This window comes from Diadema setosum, chromosome 16 (assembly GCF_964275005.1).
Source record: "Diadema setosum chromosome 16, eeDiaSeto1, whole genome shotgun sequence".
Lineage (NCBI taxonomy): Eukaryota > Metazoa > Echinodermata > Echinoidea > Diadematoida > Diadematidae > Diadema > Diadema setosum.
Window position 1 is genome coordinate 14,810,608 of NC_092700.1, and position 20,617 is coordinate 14,831,224.

Consider the following 20,617-nt stretch of genomic DNA (forward strand, 5'->3'; position numbering starts at 1 on the left):
CACAATATCAGAGACAATTTTCCTCAAAGTTCACTAATGTGTACAACCAACAGCTCTGCATTCACTGTCAAAAAAATATGCATATTTGAGGCAAATTCCCATTTAAGCAGTGCAATACAAGGATACGACCCATGAAAAGAAAGGCACACTTACATACATACGTAATGATGAGTTTGGACAAATCAGTCGTTTTCAAGATGGAACCATAAACATTGAGGTGCTGATCGTCAACAAAGATTGACTGCTTTTGGTCTTTGTGATTGTGTACAAACCCTGGTTCAAGGAGAAGTCTATGAAACATGGGTTTTCTTCACTGAAGGAGTATCTGATCCTTGGTTTCAAAAGCAACTCAAAAACAAAATGATTTCCATTGGCAATGATTTAAATAACAAGCTTTATTTGAATTAAGAAACGGTGCCTGAAATGCTACGTGCAAAGAATAACATTTCTCAACTGAAAGTGAAACAAACACAAGCATCTGCTCAGAGCTATTGATCTTATACTAGGTAATAAATGCAAATAAAAACATCTCTGTGTCGATTAAAGTGAAAATCCACCCATCATTCTAGTTCATCCTGATATGGATTAAAAATGGTAAAAATCTAATCAAACTTCATTATGGAATTAAACCAATGATTATATTCCCTGAGATCTGTGGTATCAGCCATAGTCATGTGATACATCAACGCATATCAGATGAGTCGTTATGGCTGGGCATCACAAGTCTCCCTCCATGCATTTGCACACAAATACTGTTCTGGAGCTGTAATGATTCAACAATGACTTTGCATAGATGAGGTTTTATGGCTACTTTTATAATAAAAGACAAAAAGCCTGCTTGATTTTTTTTTTAAATACTTAATGTACAAACTATTGATAGTACAGGAGCAATGACAATTTGTCTTGTCTACTTTGCATGTAGAATGAGACCAATCTCACCATTCTTTTTTTCCAAAAACGTGAACCTAAGATTTCCACCACTTTTTCGCCCAATCAATACAAACACAGTTCAATGCAATTTCCCCTTTAATTCCTCTTTAATGTATTGATTCTGGCAGAACTGCTCACAAAGACAGAAAGCAAATATATAGACTTCTTCTTGCAGCTGCTGCTAATTAAGTAAATCTCTATCATGGCAGATGTAATGATTTCATCCCTGCTACGGTCAATAGCGAACATTTTTAGTTTTGCAGTATGGCATATTGGCTAAGGTGACGATGTCATCAACTCACAAATTTTTCTTTGGTTTGTGCAAAAGAAAAAAAAAAAGAATGATTTCACAGCCACTACATATAAAACCCTTTCCCCTAAACATCATCATGGCTGGGTGAATGCATCACAATATTGATTAGAGTGCAGAGGACGGAAGATTTTTTTTCTCTCTTTTTTTTATATTTTATAGATTATATCAAGTCAAAAGGCAAAATGCAGTGAATGTTTGTGTGTAGGGCAATGGGAGACTAGTGAAGCATGACATTGCTTCCTCCAATTTGCAGACAGTGTATCACATGTCAGAGTCATGTGAAAACACATGAAACTTCAAAATTACTTTAAAGGTTCCTTCTTTATGTCCAATGCTGATGAACCTTCTACCATGCTGCTTACTGGGGTATCTAATTTTTACTTAATATACTCAAGTCAAACTGTGGAATTGTACCTTGAAAAACTAAAAACGCATTAGACTAATGCCTGATAGGCCAATCTAATGGTGGACTTTGGTCTGAATTGCCTGTATGATGGCAACCACACAAAAAGAATTGAAATACAATTGGAGGTCCACAGTTATTAAGTAGTAATAATTCCAGTTGTGAATAGAATTACTCTCGTATAAAGTGTGCCAAGAAAAGATGACAGTACCTATGAAACAAAGACATCCACAAGCCTTTCAAAACCAAGCAAAGTAGAGACTGGAGATATTTGACTGTAGCGCACTATCGACTGGCACACCTCTGCTTTCTCACGTATCACTATATTTGCTACATGTCCATAGTGCTTCAATTACAGTTTGATGAAGTTCATTAATCTTGCCAACTGACCAAGGAGTAACCTACAACCCTCTCTGCACAAACAAAGTATTTTCTAATTCATTTCCATCCATCACATTTGAATACTACAAGTGCTAACTAAGATCATGTGAAGGACCTTTGCCGGAAATCTAACTGTGTATCTACGCCTCATGTAGCGTCCCTGGTTGAAGCACCAAGAAAATCCACCGTTAGGTTTCCATTCCATCACTCTTCTGCCAGATCTGGGATGGACAACTCCATTACATACTGCCTTCAGCATCCTTTGAGATGGAGGCATGAAAAATTAATTCTTATGTGATAACTCTCTGGAAAGTGGGTCGATGAATGATATGAATGTAACAGTGAGCAAATCTGCTTCGGGCAAAGTCATTTTCGTTTAGAATATCACGCTTTCCCAGTCACTCTTTTTTCCTTTCTATTTCCTTTACAATACTCCTTTCAAACACATGACATCACATCTAGGACACTAGTATTTGATGGTGAAGCGAACAATTTTATGTGAGGCATTAAGTGCAGGAAAAAGACTGATATACATGGCTTGTTTCTAAAGCATAATACAGGGGACGTTCTAGCACAAATGCATCATTTCACGAAAAGAATAATCAAGAATAATTGCACATCATGTTAATGTTATTTAAACAAATAGAAATAGTTAACATCAGATGCACATAACAGCAGAATTTTATCAAAATTGATTGACTGATTGATTGATTCTATTTTATTTCATTCTTGGAGCACCAAGAAAAGCCACAAAAAGGTTGGACTTGAAATGAGAGATTTGTGGAATTCTGAATTTCACATACTCACGCAAAGACGATACGAATAGCTACCAGATATTCAGATTTGGTGAGTGATGCATCGCAGTCTCTATATAGTCATTCACTGACCTACATACAGATATTCATAATAATTTTTTTTTTGGTCAAAAAAAAAATTACACAGGGAAACAGTACATCCTTGCAATATATATATATATATATATATATATATATATATATATATATATATATATATATATATACACACTTGGTGATTCTATCCTTCTATGAAGAGTGCTCGATATCCACAAAGGAAGAGCTTTAGATAGAAGTATTGGCCTCTATTGTTATTTTGTTACTCTGTCATAGTGTCACGCGCTATAAAGCGCGTCAAGTCTATCCAATTGTGATTATTATAATTGCGTAATAATGAATGTGATCCAGTACGCGCTGATAACTACGGTCATAGCGCACAAGCTTGTGGTGTCGATGCATTGTCCAACGGTTTAATCATTGCCTGATATACGTAATAATGGATATGATTAAGTGCGCACTGGCCACTATGGTCCAGGCGCGTATAGTTTGTTTTGTTTTGTTTTTGTTTTGGTATCACGTGCTAAAAATGTGTTAATTCAATCCAAATGCATTTCTGGGATGTATTTAATCATTGCCTGATGATTGCCCCTAAATGAAGGTGGCATGAAACTCCGAGTAGCAATAAAATACGGATGAACCCGCTGTCAACCGAGTGAACTTGTTCCAATACTTCTATTTACATATATACATATATATTTTTTTTTCCCTTGGGGGGGGGGGGCAGCGGCCAAATTGCCAATCTTTTAATTATTTTCTTCATGTGTGTTTTTCTATAAAAAAAACCAAACACCTATATGTTTTTTATATTAAGAATAACTTGTGTGAAATTTCTACTATTCTGTTCAACTGATTTCACCCAATCTTTAAAAATCAGCTTTTAATAAACATTGTGTGGACTATCACTGTAAAAAATACAATTTCGCATCACATACCCTGCAAAATGCAGGACAAGCACTGTAACTGCTGCTAGGCTTCCTAGAAAATCTTTGCTGACAATTTTGTAGCTTGTTGTGGCAGCGGCAAATCAAAGTTGGCGAGCACTGTTGGAAACACTCTCTTATCCCCCACCAAGAAGGCAACTCTAGAATGGCATAAACATCAATGTGCTCGGGCATTATTCAAACCTGTTGAGGATGAACCCCAAATATACTCAGGCAGGTGTCTATGGGAAATGTGTGTTGCAGCAAAATCAGCCGGTCCTCAATGAGTTAAGCTTTAAAACTTGCCAAGCTCTTTCATTGGCATTTTTAGTCATTTACCTAAATTTGACCACATGGCAGTTGTATGTTAGCAAGCCCACTCAGGTGTAGCAATGTGCCTCAGTCCAACAGGAAGGCTATGGTGACACAATACGGATTAAAGGGATTAGTTAATCTCTATTCATGGACAATAAACAAGTCATCTCAGGAAATGCTGCACTGTGCATGGTGATCAGCAAACAATTGCAGTGAAGGGGCTGAAATTAGGAACATGGAATTTGCTACCATTTGCTACAGGTCTGCAAACACACACCAAGGAGTTACCCACACCAACTGTGATAATTATGTCCTTTTTTAGAGAAGTGGAGTCAAAAGGGGCCCGAGCTTTCGATCCTGGCAGAATCTTCATCAGAGGCAAAATGATAAACAGGCAGGGACAGCAAGGACTACATGCAACAAGAACAGACAGGGGAGGCCTAGGGACACAGAACAAAGAAAACAAAAGGAGAGGGTAGAATGTCATGGGCAAGGAGCCTAACAGGTAAGGCTGCGTTCACATAGAAGTATACTATTCGGGTATTCGGGCTCGTTTTTCGAGGGCACGCGAATAGCTTGAATCGAACGATAGGATTTCCACACACCGGTTCTGATGCAGTTAAGAAATTGTTAATAAGATTTGCTAGGATGTAGGAGGAAGAAATCCTCACTGCATGGGATGGTGAGTTGACGGTGCGGGTGATGGTGTATTGGGGGCAACCTTTGAAGTATAAGGATGAATAGGGAGGCAACATCAAACAAGCTAACGGGGGGGGGGGGGGGGAGTCCTAACTTAAACCTGGTGTACCAAGAAGAGGCAACAAAATGAAAGTTAGGAGTCAACCAATAAATGCAAGTCATCAAACATATCAAAGTGTGTATAAAATGAAATAATAATAAAAAATTATTAGAGATTATTAGTTAAGTGGTTAAATACTGTACGAATGACAATCTGAATTGATGTAAATTGGAAAAGTTTGCCTGTTTCATTTTTGTTTCCAAGGGTGAAAATGTCCACAGTCATATTCCATCTCTTCTGGTGAAGGTGCATTGGGTCCAATTTTTCTACAAATATGAAGAATCTTTAATATGGCATGCAGTTATGGCTTGGCAAAGTATCGACAAAGAGGGCAGAATATTTTTGGTGTACGCACACACACACACATATGTGTGTGTGCATGTGTGTGTTTCAACGTATGTGTATTCATTGACTTCTATTTTGTTGCAGCTCAGATAGAGCTGGGGAAAAACAAATGGGTTACTTTGTTAAAGCCATATGACATCTAGGCCTACATGATGAAATGAATACTGCCAATTTGTTCCCTTTATTATGACTCATCATTTGAAAAAATTAACAAAGTGCCCTTTTCTTTCCAGAAACATATGAAAAATCCCCCTTTTGCCCAAATATTCCCAAGCAGCAATGACAATACCACCAACCACACAATTTTACTGGTAGTTTGCCGAATGGTGCACTGTGTGCCTGGTTGGCAGTTTGTGGACTACTGGCAGTACAAGTCACAAGGGGTGAACCACGGCAAGGGTTGGTGTCATTTGCAAATTTCCCTCGAGTGTTTGTGAGACCGTCCACTTCACTGGGCTCTCTGCTGGAAAGGGAACTGAGATCTCGCACACGCGAATGAAATTGTGACTCACGTATGATGCACAACTATGAACGCCTTGTCCGAGGGACAGTGTGTTTTGCCTTATACGGTTAAACCAGAAACATTGGTGGTAGGAAACTTTTGGAAATGGGAGCTGAGGGCATTTTTCGTGGCATGAAAATTTTACGAATTGCCACTGGCATTCATGGCATATAGTGTAGACGATAACTTTCGTGTGCATTTCAATTTTGTGAATCTCGGCTCTTGCGAAATTTGTGGAATTAAAATGCATACAAACATGTGTGGTTTTATGGTATTAATTTTTTTAACCTGAACTTAAAATGCACACAAACATTTGTGGTTTTACAGTCATATTTTTTTTTACCTGACCAGACTGCCAGCAACTTCAAGGGGATAGATTTAAGACCAAATCCATAAAAAATATTTCGGTTCACACTGACTCAGTTTGCTTGAATTAGCTACTCTGATGAAAGTGGAGACCAAAGGGAGTTGTAAGTTCAAATTTGGGACTGTGTGAACACTCTCCTATTTTAACCCGTTGAGGACGAGCCCCGAGTATACTCGGGCAAGCGTCTATGGGAAATGCGTGTTGTAGCAAAATCAAACCGTCCTCAATGGGTTAATAGCTGAGTTATTGTTATCATTAATCCTCACAACCAAATGATTTCTTGTGGCTATGCTGAAGGTAGCTTGATGTAGAAGTATTTCCTCCCTTAGAGTTTAGCATTAGTCAGGTACAGTTGTACCATAGTCAAACTGTGTCTACCTGAATGCAGTTATAATCAAGCTTGACCCCTGGGAGTGGAGAGTTACTTCTAGGAAAGAAACGCCTTGAAATGTTTAAGTGCCTTGTACGGTTCATGTTTACCACTTGCTGTGAAAACAGTTTCTAAACAACACTGGAGAGTTCTCACTTCAAAATTTCATGTAAATTCTCTTCATGCAAAGAGTGAGAGTTATTGCATGCCATGAACTACAGCTCTACTACCATCACATAATACTTGATGATAAAGACTCCGTTTATCGATGAAAAGCCCAGTGTGAATGAGCTCCTGATTGAGAAGCATCTTCACCCATCGTAGATGTTAGCTATCATCGATGGGACTCTGAGGTTACGGAGTGAGTGCAGATAATGCTATCTTTACCTGGAGTAGTAGCCTCTCATCTCCCATGATTACTGCCTTGCTCCAGTCGATGACCTCAGAGAAGGGCAGCTCCCACAGGTTGCTGAGGACCATGGGAATGCAGGCGGCCTGTAGCGACTCCAGGAATCGGAAGGAGCCCAGGCGGCGCCCCCTGGGCACCAGGCAGAAGGTGGAGTTGTGCAGGAGCACCTGGTAGTCAAACCTGGAGTGACAAATAAATGAAAGAAAGAAAAAAATGAATGGATATTTATCAGATGAAAGACATCCTCAGTTTTCTTTACTTTATACATTACAGGTAGCTGCCACTGTTTGCACACACAGTAAATATGCCTATTTGATGCAAAGGTTTGCAAATATCGAACAGCAATAGGTCTGCAGTACCAAAAAATAAAATAAATAAAAAGATTACATCAAATGTGTATAAAATTGGCACAAGGCTTCAATATGCCATCATAATACCAAATACTATCATTTCAGTCCATGTGTTTTGGTTGATATGATTATAAAGACCTACACAATCACAAAGGGTCAATAAACTTTTCATTTGCTTCTTCTTCTTGTGTTTTCTTTTCTGTTGGTTTTGACCATGGCAGATTAGGGTTCCAGCTGATATCATTGTCAGAGTCTGGGGTACTGCTTGTTGTTTTGTTCTTATTTCTTCAAGATGAATTCTGACATATCTCACTGTGAGATGGTTGGACAGTAAATAGATATAGACAGGTCTTGGTGTTGATACAAGCTTGGATAAACATCCCACTCTGGACTACCGCTGGTAGCCATCTTCCACTTTGACAAGACGCTGGTCGGCATGGAAACCTGATTCATCCTCCTGCAGAGGGAAGCCTTATCCATCACATGGCCAAGGTATTCTATGGCCTTTCAGTGACCATCTGACCATCAACAAGGGCAATTATGGGATCCTTTTAGAAAAGGGGGAAGTGAAACTGAGAGAAAGACCAAAGGGTGGGGCAATATTTACTTGGGATGACATCTCCTTGCTGGGTATCAATGGATATCACCTGCTAAAATATTGCCCCACCCGACAGCTCTGTGCTTCAGGATAGAGTTTCTGTCAACATCCTTGGCTAACCCTTTCAACAACTGAGCACTCTGTTAAGATATGCTCAGGGCATGTTGCCGATATATAACAGTCATCTTTGTCAATGCTAGCAAACCAGAGCAATGGTGACATTTTCCCCATCTACCGGATACCATGAAACGATGGCCTTGCCATATAACTTACAGGAACAGATATGATGTCAAGAACCAAAACAGTGTCATGGGCTCAAAATCTGGAGCATTTCCAACATATAACAAGGAATATTATCACTGAAATGTTTAACCCTTTTTTTTTTTTGTTCTGATATGAGACCTCTCTTGCTAATCGTGAGTTTGTGCCAGGATCAATACCTTTTGGGATGTGAAAACCCAATACTAATGGAGGTATATATGGAAATGAATCTCTGGAGAAAAGTATGAGTACATGTAGTCAGCTAATAATCCAGTGAGAAAAGAAAAAAATTGACTTTTTTTTTTGGTAATCATGCTTGCATTAAGAAGCTTTCAGACATTTGAATACATTTATCATATAAATCTATTAAAATATGGGTATATCAAGACCTCTTAATTATAATCATCACATCTTTTAAACATGATCCCTCACTCTATACTTTAAGATAGTTTATGTCAGATAATACCACACAAGGGTTTCAAGGTCAAGACCGCTTGCTTGATCTTAAAATCCAAATATGTCATCCTCAAAACACACAGGGGAAATAGGACGTCTTGGGTCTGTGTCTATGCAGGCATTAAGCAATTCCTAACCATACTGCACTGCTCAAACCTGGTTTATAGCCACTCAAAAATATTCGCACACTTCACGGCCCCGTAGCAAATTGTGCAGAGCAGCAGATCGCGCTCATTGCCACGGCCAGGGCATCCGGGAGAGAGAGAGAAAGAGACGTCGGTCGTAAAGAATGATAAATAAATCAAATTCATTTTGAGGCCCGTGCAGCCGAGAAGGATTCAGTGGTATCTATCTGACAATGATTTGGGGAATTCTTCCAGTTGTGGCATGCGATATGCATTTGTGGCGTGCACAGATTTCCCCTGTGCTCCCCAGCATCTTTGCGGACCGAGTAATATTGTTTATTGGGGAAAAAAGATCATCTCTCCTGACAGATGCAATGCAGAAGGTCTCTACTTGCACTCTTGATGTGTTCCAACAGGAAGTGTAGCAACATTCGTATATTTACAAGCGCCTCAGGCATGAGCCCATACAATGAATCAAAACATCAAATTCTAGGTTAGTCGCTTATCTTCACCAGAGAGTTGTAAACATGCGAGTCTTGATGATGTATGTATGCGGCTGCCTGGTAAGTAACAAGGTATCCTGACATCATTGGAAAACACATTTATTACAAAAATGTTGTTTTACCTCACTGTCTTTTCAGCAGGCCAGCAGTGATTCCATTTTTTTTTCCTCAAAAGCCCATCATATTAAAGGGTGTGTACAGTTCTGGTTGAGGTGAGGATTTAGCTTTTAACGTTTTGCAAGATATTCAGAAACCACTCTATGAGATGTCAAAGAGCATGCAATTCTAGGGGGTATCAAAAGTTTATTTGATGAATATCGCTTTTGAAATGGCTGAGATATCAAAAAATAAGGTGAAACAAAGAGATCCTAATAAAAGGCATGGCCTGTCGCCTTTTATTATTATCACTTTTTTTGATATGTCAGCCATCTGAAAACCAATTTTCATCAAATAAACGTTGAATCCTTCTTAAAATTACATGCTCTTTCATATTTCATAAGAGGTTTCTAATTATCTCACTCAGGAATGTTCAAAACATGAATCCCTACCTCAACCAGTACTGTACAGTCCCTTTAACTATGTAGACTCTGAGACTGTTAAGCTGGGTGGCAGCTCCTAGCTGTATGTTTTTCTACATCAGGATATAGGGCAGCAATTTTTGGTTTGGCATAGAAGGACAGGTAACAGTTTCAGAAAACAGCTTTCTCCCTGTCTTAAGACATACATGGTTTGTATACCTACTCTACTGCTGCGTGATGAAGAGCCATTTAGAAATAAAATGATTAGAACATTCACCAATATAATTCCACTTTGACAACAGTCACTTAATCCCCCTCAAAACAAACAAACAAACAAACTAGACTCGGAATTTGTCATCAAGTTGACAAATTAGGTGATCCGATCTATTGGGAAATCAATGATTTGAGTCCTGATCCGAATAGGCATGACCATACAGGTTTCATCTGTGTTGAGGGGACATTGGCCATGTGATGTTTGGAGTCTCATTTAGAAAAGGGAGTCAGACCCTCCATCTTTGGTACCGAATTCCGTATACACTAACGAAGATACAGAATGAAGTATATTTGACCTTTGACCCCACTTTGCACAGACAAGATGGCATCTGAGCAAAAAGTGGTTATTTTGTGAAATGATCCTTGTAACATGGTCTTTACGTGTGCAAAATATGGGAAGGATAGGACATGTATTCACCAAGATACAGGATACATTTATGACCTTTGACCCTAATTTACATACCCAAGATGACGTCTGATCAAGTAGTTGTTATTTTATGAAATAATGTACGTGACATGAACTAAACATGTGCAAAATATGGGGGTGATAAGGCCTGTTTTTCTTGAGTTATTGTAAAGAAAGTTGCAGAAAGAAAGAAATATCTCAATACATCGAAGATAAGCTTTAATTTCAACCACGTTTTTTGACGTGATTCCGACATCGTATGAAAAATGGAGGGCACACTTTTGATAGCCCAAAATCTCAGCTACAACATATTAAAATCTGGGAGAAATTCACAGAAGCACAAGTGAGCTAGTGCTCGATAAAGACAATCATGTCAATTTTCACATCTACAAAAATTCCCTCCCATAGAGATAACACGTCATAACGAAGATAAAGAAAGAAGTACATGACCTTTGACCCCACTTTGCACAGCCAAGATGGCATCTGAGCAAAAAGTGGTTATTTTGTGAAATGATCCTTGTAACATGGTCTTTACGTGTGCAAAATATGGAAAAGATAGGACATGTATTCACCAAGATACAAGATGATACATTTATGACCTTTGACCCTAATTTACATACCCAAGATGACGTCTGATCAAGTAGTTGTTCTTTTATGAAATAATGTACGTGACATGAACTAAACATGTGCAAAATATTGGGCTGATAGGTCTTGTTTTTCTTGAGTTATTGTAAAGAAAGTTGCAAAAAGAAAGGAATATCTCAATACATCGAAGATAAGCTTTAATTTCAACCAAGTTTTTGGACGTGATCCCGACATCGTATGAAAAAACGAAGGGCACAATTGAGATAGCCCATAGTCTCAGCTACAACATATCAAAATCTGGGAGAAATTCACCGAAGCATAAGTGAGCTAGTGCTCGAAAAAGATAGTCATGTCAATTTTCATTTCCAGAAAAACTGCACTCCCATAGAGATAACACGTAAACTGGTCAAATTTGACAAGATTACATTCAATCCATTTTTACGAGGTGATGCCGTCATCCAATCAAAATGTTTTTATTACATTTATGAAAGAACATTTAATCAGCTATTACATACTGAAATCTGGGTGAAAATTGGCAAAGGATAAGTGAGATACGCTCGAGTGAACTTGAAATTTGATGACGTCATTTTGAAAATTTACTTTTTTAATTTTATTAAGAAATTTGATATCTTTTAATCATTTTTCCAGCATCGCCAACCCATGAATTGACATGTACAACTCATCAGCTTTCAGAATATGTAAAGAAAATGGGGGTTCACCGTCCATCCTGACGAGTAAAATCGGATTCAAAATTGGCGTTTTTTTGGCATTGTTAGAATGTATATCGCCATTGACGCGCGCGCGGAATTTCAACTTTGACGGGTCCGTATGAGGTCACATTGAGTCGGATTGACTTGAAACTTGGTAGAAATATTCCTTGACATTTCAGTCATCCGATAAGTGTGAAAAAATGGGAAATTTCTATTGCATATGAGCTGTGCGTGCGTATATGTGCGCGCGCGTACGCGTCCGTCCAATTTTTTCAATTTTTCAAAAAATGCTCCAAATGGTCTGAAGCGTGTGCAAAAAAAATTTGAGCTCGATTTGAGCATACAAATATTTCAACGAGCGCATACGCGCACGTATTAAGAGAAAATATGAATTTTGAGAATATGAGTAGAATGCGCATAACTTGAAATACATGTGACGTAAATTTCATTGAAAAATTCTATTCCATTAATGAGATATGATTGAGAATGTGTTTTCATATAATGACGTCATAGTGACGTCACGGTCGACTGGTCACTATGATACATTAGATTTGTCGTCTTTGGGACATGATACATATATGGTATGAGTTTGAAATTGATACTCTGAAAACTTTCTGAGTAAGTAGATACACAACTTTTGTCCAGAAATAAAAAAAGAAGAAGAAGAAGAAGAAGAAGAACAAAGAATCCATACAGATACAGAAGGTGATCCGAGAGGATACTCGGATCACCTAATAATGCCTCTGGCGACACTTCCTGGCGGAGGCATAATGAACAAATAAACAAACCCTGCATACATATGCCATGATGTCATGTACTAAATACATCAGGGGACCGTTTCATGAAACTTTTTGTCAGTGATTTACACTGACAACTGTTAAAAGCTACTGAAATCCTTGCGTCTGATTGGCTGATAGCAAATTTGTCCGTGAAAACCTCCGACGAACTCGTTGATGAAACACCCCCCTGGTCTTATACTTTTCATCACATCATAAACCATACTGTACATATTGCTTGTCTGCATCCTGCTAATTGGTCTCTGAACAACATCACATCTTTTGTGTCACATGAGCACTACCACCACGACTCTGATTGATTAAAGCTTATTGGTTTTCACACTATAGTGCAAATAAATAAATTTATGTGCGTCTGAGAGGTAATGTATGAAGCATGGGGGGGGGGGGTTGGTTTTGTTTGGTATTTGCTGTAGGCTGCTAATCCATCAAGATACATGTAGCATCTATAGACCAGCCTACAATTCTGATGCTGATTAATTAGTTTGATATTTTACCTTCTGGCATCAAAGGAAACGTAAGGGGAACTTAGGCAGCTCCTTAATCAATGATGCAGTAACCACACATGAGCCACATACAGACGGATTAATTCGTTGGCTCTTAATAATGTATGCTGCATCCATTTGGGCGGAAGGATGAAAAGAGGCGTGGCGGATGTTGATTAAAAAAAAAAAAGATGATATCGGTGAAGTTAGTTCACTGGATATATTCAAAGGCGGTTGGTATGAAAACATCTACTCATGCTCACAGACGCAAAAGATGTGCACACACCCACATGAAACGCACGTAATGCTAATGGACACTAGCATAATAAGTGCAGGCAAATACATGTAACTTGCAGAGAAAAGAGCCCCATACTGCAAATCAGTCAAGACTGGCAACATTTTGAAATTAATTTTAAGCACATTTCCAAGTGGGAGATAATAAAAGTCTACCATAAATTTTTATGGCAAACAGACTGAAATTTACACCTTTCACATGTAGTCTAGCACGTAATCTATGAGACAAATGATTGTGTGTGTGTGTGTATGTGTGTATGCGCCCACACGTATGTAGCAGAGCGTGCAGTAATTAGGGGTCTGCCAAAAGTCTCTTTCTGGAGAAACCAAATCACTACCCTCTGATCGTCTTAGCAGCGAAATGGGAACTAATGAATTTGATGTCTGAACTTCCCCCCATCTCACACTGCTGCAGCCAGGCACAAGAGAATGCCAAGCAGATGCTTCACCTGCTTAAATTGTCGGAGCAGAAGTGATAGAGACAGGCAAATCACTCATTACTGAAGAGACATAGTGCATGCGCACACACACACAGACACACAGACACAACACACACAAACAAAACAAAAGAAACAGATGGATAATCCCTTAGGGAGAGTCATGAGTATCAGAAAAGAAATGAAGTCATTAGTGATAATATTCATCTATCCCTTTGTCTATCCAACCAACCTTCAATACACTGGTCTTTGTGTGTTTATTTGTATGAAAGCACAGTGTGTCTGAATGTGCATACAAAATGTCACTTTCCATGAAATGTAAACAAACCTAAAATCTCTCACCAAAAACAAGAAAAAAAGGATTGAACCAACAAAAACACATTCTTTCAGTTCTTAGAAAGCTTGTGTTTCAATGTAAAAACTTGCCCTTGACTTTAAAATATGAAATGGTCATAATTCTTGCATAAACGTTCCATCAGGTCCATGACTCACTGTGCTGATACATCTGATTTTCTAGTCTTCCAGGAGCACAGCAAACAACTTTACACACAGATGCAATGTGGAATCATCTTCCTCATTAAAAGATGCTTTCGCTATAAAACAATCATTTTCACTCTTTTTACTGCATAATGAATAGACAATGTGTGAGGCGGCCAATGTGAAGTCAATGAGATCCTCCATTAACCCTCTCACACCTGCTACAATGTACATTACAATACAAACTGTGTCAAGAAGTGCATTCAAATTGACAGTGACGGTATTTTGGGCACTGTCTTGTAATGCCAACACAAATACACCACAAAATATCATGGTATTTTTAGGATTGGTAATTCCAACTTCTTTCATGACAAAATATGCATGAGAGATGGGAGTGTGAATTGTGTCATGAAATACCACCTATTGTACAGCTGTGTATTATTCACCTGACCTGACACACTTCATGTTTAATTTTCCTGTTGGAGATATGCACAATGCTTATCAGAAATACCACAATATTTCGTGAATCAGAATGGGACCAAGTGAAATACTGCAGTCGCTATAACCATGGTATTTCGCTGATGAGAAAAGTGCCAATAAAATTACCGCAGTATTAAATACCATGGGCAATCTTTATGCGAATGCACCTATTGATACTGTAATCATGAGTTAAGGTTACCCATGGTAGTGACAGTGTTAATGAGTATATTTTATTTTTGCCACCTTGGACACCCACATGTTTGAAGTGGGCCATGATGATACTATACTGAGATGTGAGTTCATCCAAGCATGGACCTACAACGAGTCCATGATCCAAGGAACATCTTCACCCTATGGATGAGTGGGCCTTTGCCATGCGGGCAGATAATTAAGAGGCTTACTCCGGTTTCCCTCTGGTGCTCCCTTGCCCTAGTGCTGTCATTCCACTCGCATCTTTCCTGTGCACAGACCAGAAAGGCGAGCCGACAGATCCCTGTCCCCAAGTGTGGACAAGACAGTGGAGGGGATTGAACATTTGAGGGGTTTCAGGGCATGGCCACTGTGACACGGGTGTCTGGCTGGCAGGAATTTAAATGTTTAGCCACTTTCTGACAGCTAGATTTTGTTTAATACACAATGAAATGTAAGTTCTTTTGTTTTGATTATGTCTGTGTGTGCGCTCATGACAGCCTTTGAATTATATATCACATAAAGTGTGCAAAAAGTAAACTTCATATCATTGCAGTTTGATAATCATGCCTGTTTTGATATTCAAATTACTTTTACTCTATCACACAAAATGTAGGCCTAAGAGGGCCTTTCATTCTTTTTTTTTTTTTGGTTGCATACAACTGCAAACTGTGCCATCATGCAGGTCTACAACTTGTATGTGTGAGTGCCTGACATCTTCAGAGAACAAATGCGAGGATCTGTTAAACCATGTTCTTTTTCTAGTTCATTGTTTCCTTTTCATTTCTTCATCTTTTCCTCCTTCTTTGTTTCCTTTTCATTTCTTCATCTTTTTCTCTTCTTCCTTTTTGGACTCTTCTTCTAGTCTCACTACTCTGAAAAAGTTTCCTCTTCCTTCTCTATCTGTTCCTCCTCCTGGACTGCCTTCATCTCCGTCTGGGATAACTTTTTTTCTGGCAAGGCTCATCCCATGCATCTTCATCTTACCAAGAAGCAAATGTTGACATGTCATGGGAATATGTATAATCCAAGTAGGTGGAGAGGATACAGGAGAATTGGACACACTTCCAGCGGAAATCAATCAGCCATGTTTGATGTATTGGAAGGCATGCACAGCCAGAGCGGCGGGCGCAAAGTTACTGTCGGGGTGTAGGGGGCAGATATCAGCAGGGCTTGAACTTGGGTCGGCCATCTTGAACAAAACATTTTTTTTTTTTTTTGGTCACAGGGATTGAAACATGTTCCTCCCCCACTGAGCAAAATAGATTGGATGGCCGGGTGTTGAAAATGAACTCGAGATTCGAGTCGCTCATCCGTACATTCTTAAAATAATGAGAAATCTACACCATAACCCTGGAGTAATGATGGGGCTGTCATCAGTCAATGATTTCTTGTGCAGAAATCTGCCAACATCAAAAAATCAATCGCAGAACATAGCTTTCATCCAAATCATTGAATTTCCTCAGGTAGTTCAGACATTTAAGCACATCGCATGGGGGCATCAAACAAAATGAGCTCGTTGAAACAAAATTGGTGAAGTTTCAAGTCAAACGTCTCACACACCATTTCCTTCCCTAGCCATGACATGGGATTTTGAACAATGGAGATAAACATCAAACCAATTCTCACTGGGAAGTGTCGCGACATTAAAATTGTTTTGTCTGACCTTTCATTTCACAATGCAATGAGAAATTGCAATATAATAGTATTACACCCAAATTGCAATATGATTGCATTATAACAAAATTGCTAGTTCTTGCCACTTTAGTGTGAATTCACCATCCTCTGGTGTATGATATTTCTAGCGATGTTCTGAGAGGATTTTGGCACAGTTGCCGGCAAGTTTTACTGTAATGTTGTGATTTCGTTTTTACATTTTACATAATTGTTCATTATATGTGTGAAGGTCCTCTCTGTTGAAATCTCAACAGATTCAAGAGCTTAGAACAAGATATTATTGAACAATTTGCCACTTTTTACAAACACAATAAGTGTGGCTGAAACAATCAAAATCCTACTGCAGATATTGAACCACTACAATGGTGTTGTAATGGGACCACATGTGTGAGTGGAGTTTGTACACATATAGTTTTGAGTTACAAAGAAAGGAAGCATGCATATAGAAATTATATAATATAAAAAACTATATAATATATGATACAACCATACTGAGCTTTCTTGCCATGATATCACATCAATATATTGGTGATTATCATAATAAGCAAAGATAATGACATTATACATACAACTAAGCACATTACACATTAACTCTACTGTTGAAAAGTTATAAGGATAAGTTTATAAATGCTTAACCATGTAGTGTGCATTATTTGTTTTATAAAATGGTGGCATTATCTAAATTCCACAGCAGCCATTTTCACAAGAATTAAGATTCTCAGGCCAGAATTAACTCCAGGATAACTGAACCAGACACATAAACATTAAAAATGCAGATGCTTGACACTACTAATCATATGCATACTAAAGTTCGGAGAAAAGAAAATTTGGGCCTGAAGGCAAAGAAAGATTGGTCATGTGATAGCTCTCAGCAAACCATTCGACTAGGATCAATATTCTAATGTCACTTTCAATAGCCTCTATGACAGCCCTAACAAATTCCTCAATGTACATATATTGGTCAGTCAATGTTCACTTTCGGCTTCCCCTGCCAAAGTCTTCAATAATCTTGAAGAAAAAGATGCACACTTTTAATGCACACTTTTAATGCACCACCCTCAATGCATACTACTGTATGCATTGATGGTGGTGCATTCAAAAGCTTCCAGTAACAAGGAATCACCCTCTATGCAATCATGATTACCCGATTTTCACTGCTTTGTCAAGCATGTAATCTGCAAGACATAAAAAGGCTTAGAAAGTACTGATTCAAAAGATGTTAAACACAATGGAAAAGCTATATGACGGTATAAGCGAACTCAGCAGATTTTGACAATGTAATACCTGGACTTTCACTCATTGCATTCAATTCATATGAGAGGGAAGTCTAACATGAAATGAAAAAGAAGACTTTGGCAATACCAGTATAATTCTTGCCACAGATGAATGGTGGGTTCATGTTACCAAGTGTGATTGCCTTTTAAACTCTATTCAACTATTTTTTTTTCTTGTCTGAAAGACAATTTACAGGATATTGGATTTCTCACATACACGTATAGGTTGCATTTGAAAACAGACAAAGTTCATCAAGTGCGGGCATTAGTGAAAGTTTGTGAAAAAACATATTTTTTTTTTAAACCCCTGAACCACTCCATACAGACACTAACCACTTGAGTCAGACAAGCACTGCCACAAGTTTGAACTTGACTTGCGAAGTATACCAGTAATTTGTGAAGCTACCCCACCGGCGTTGAGTTGGCGACACTTTCAGTAGAACATAATTTCATTCAAATTCAACATGGGAGGAGATGCTTTGCATCATGCCATATTGTTTCGATTTGCATACATTCACCAGGGTTAATCACACATTGGTCGAATTGGGGCCACAAGAAGATATTCTACAGTATCCACACAGAGCAGAGTGATGATAGGGAGCTTTAGATTTTGACGCGCGGACGTTTGAGACAACGAGTGCGCTGGACGTTCTCCTCTTCCGTGCGTCGCGTAGAAAAGTAGCTTTAGATTACGCTGGGACGCAACGTATAAAAAATAAAATCGCACCCCCGTATGATCGGTGCATGAAGAAGCTCTCTATGTTGCAAACTGTGCAGACGTAGAAACAGCCCAGTACGCGTAGTGAAAAACTCAGGCGACGCAAGCTAAAAATAGATTGACTTGACGCGCGCTTCTGCGCATGCTCAGAACATGTTTTTTTCCCTCTGAACGTCCGCGCGTCTAAAATCTAAAGCTCCCTATTCTTGGAGATGAAACCTTGAAGGTGGTTAGAGCTACACTGTACAATGTATAAGACATTTACATGATGCCTACTACTTATACTGAATGCTGTCTGAAGATGGAACAGTTTAGTGACATACCTAAATTCCATTTGCACAATTATATCAGGACTTGCTCTTTGATATACCAACAACTTTTGCATGCTCACTGTATCCAATATCTAAGATGTGGTGAATTGACTTGACTAGCTTATGACTAGATTGTGGGGGACAGGGGAATCACAAACTTTACAGTCTTGAATAATCTTGAAGAAAAAGATGCACATTTTTGATATACCACTCTCAATGGATACAGTAAGTAGCTTCCAGGAACAAAGGATCATTCTCCATGGTGATAAGTAACACAAAGTAACACAAATTTGATGGTACCTGAATGAAATTCAAAGAGAGGAGTTCATTTTTTCATTAATTAACCATCAGGTAGTTCACTATCTTTAATGAAAGAAACACACCATAGGGTATTTTCTAAATACCTGTTTTTTTATGCTAATTATCTACATGGGATTGGGAGGCTGTTTTTTTTCCCCTCAAAATTCAAGGAACTTTACACTAAAGTCTGCATTTTATACTTAGTTGTATCACTAATTAAAACAGGTTCATGGCATGGTTATCAAGCCCTAAAATTTGAACACTAAACAAATTTGAGAAAGTGCTGTCTTTGAATAAATTATGCATTTTTTATATAATCTGCAAAGTAATGTATGATATATTTCAAGTGATGTGTCTACCTTCAATTCAACAAGCCAACAAACTTTCACCTCCTTTTTATCATTTGAAGACTGCGTACTGTGAGTTGAGTGCAGCTATTGTCCTTGTTTATTTGTGTAGTTTTCCATTGGTGTTCTTCAAAAAGGAAAACATTATTGTGACAGCTAATTACGATAGCAGGAAACATACCGTGCGTCCACTTCCCACCTTATTTAGAAATGGAGGCGGCGGATGCGGCCGCTCCAGTTTGCAAATTCGCCGGGAATTATTTCCTCTTTTGAATGTGCGGAAACTGGATCTGCTCAAATAATCAGGTGCTTTAATGAGAGGAGGCTGTGCAAATGAACGGCTTGAATGGGGAAAGGCTCACATGGAATATGTGTAAAGCTTTAAGGTTGAGGGAGACCTCAGCAGTACATTATCACAAAGTAAGAGATGGTAAAGGACTAGAACTAGTAGCCTGGAGGGACATCTCCGATTCTCATGGGATGGAGATCTATGTGTATGCATGTGAATATGTGTGTGTATGTTGTGTGTATCAGTATACTATCACCACTCCATTTATTAAATTGGAACACTGCATACTAAACTTTTGCATTGTGATCCAAAAGCCAATGATTCTTGTGTATGAATGGAACCTGTTTTTGACCTTCAAACCACGACGTCTGGCAGACTTTGTCCAACCACTACCGGTAACTGGCACATTGCCCTGTGATGACATGTGTCAGATCCCCTGGATTCATCAAACAGTCCAATTACATCATTTGTCCCTCACCTTTTCCTTGATCTTTTATTCTATTCTATTTTCAATAATTCCTATTGGCTTTGACAGGGCTCAACACTATTTTTTTTTCCTCGTGGCCCATTTGGGCCACAAAAATCATTGAATTTGAAATTTTGGTGGCCTGGAACAAAAAAGAAAAGAAAAAAAAAGGATCATTTAGGATTGTAGCTGTCTGATCGGGATACAAAACGATAGCCTTTTCTGAAATTTGGTGGCCCAACATCACCACTGGTTTTGAGCCCTGGTCTTGGGGCAATTCTTGAATATTTGACCAAATTCTTAATTCTGAGAATCTGCTTTGCACTTTCTTTTTAGCTCTAATGAAGAGAGAAATCCAGACGAATGGACAGCTGGAAACACAAATC

At 38.6% G+C, this 20,617-nt stretch overlaps 1 protein-coding gene across 1 annotated transcript in view; it reads right to left on the bottom strand.

Annotated features, from left to right (window-relative positions):
- The window catches only part of LOC140239965 (exostosin-1-like), a 129,884-nt gene that overhangs the window by 23,574 nt on the left and 85,693 nt on the right, over positions 1 to 20,617 (bottom strand). The window contains exon 2 of the mRNA XM_072319778.1: positions 6,887 to 7,088. Coding sequence (XP_072175879.1) covers positions 6,887 to 7,088 — 202 coding nt within the window. The remainder of the gene's footprint in view (positions 1 to 6,886; positions 7,089 to 20,617) is intronic.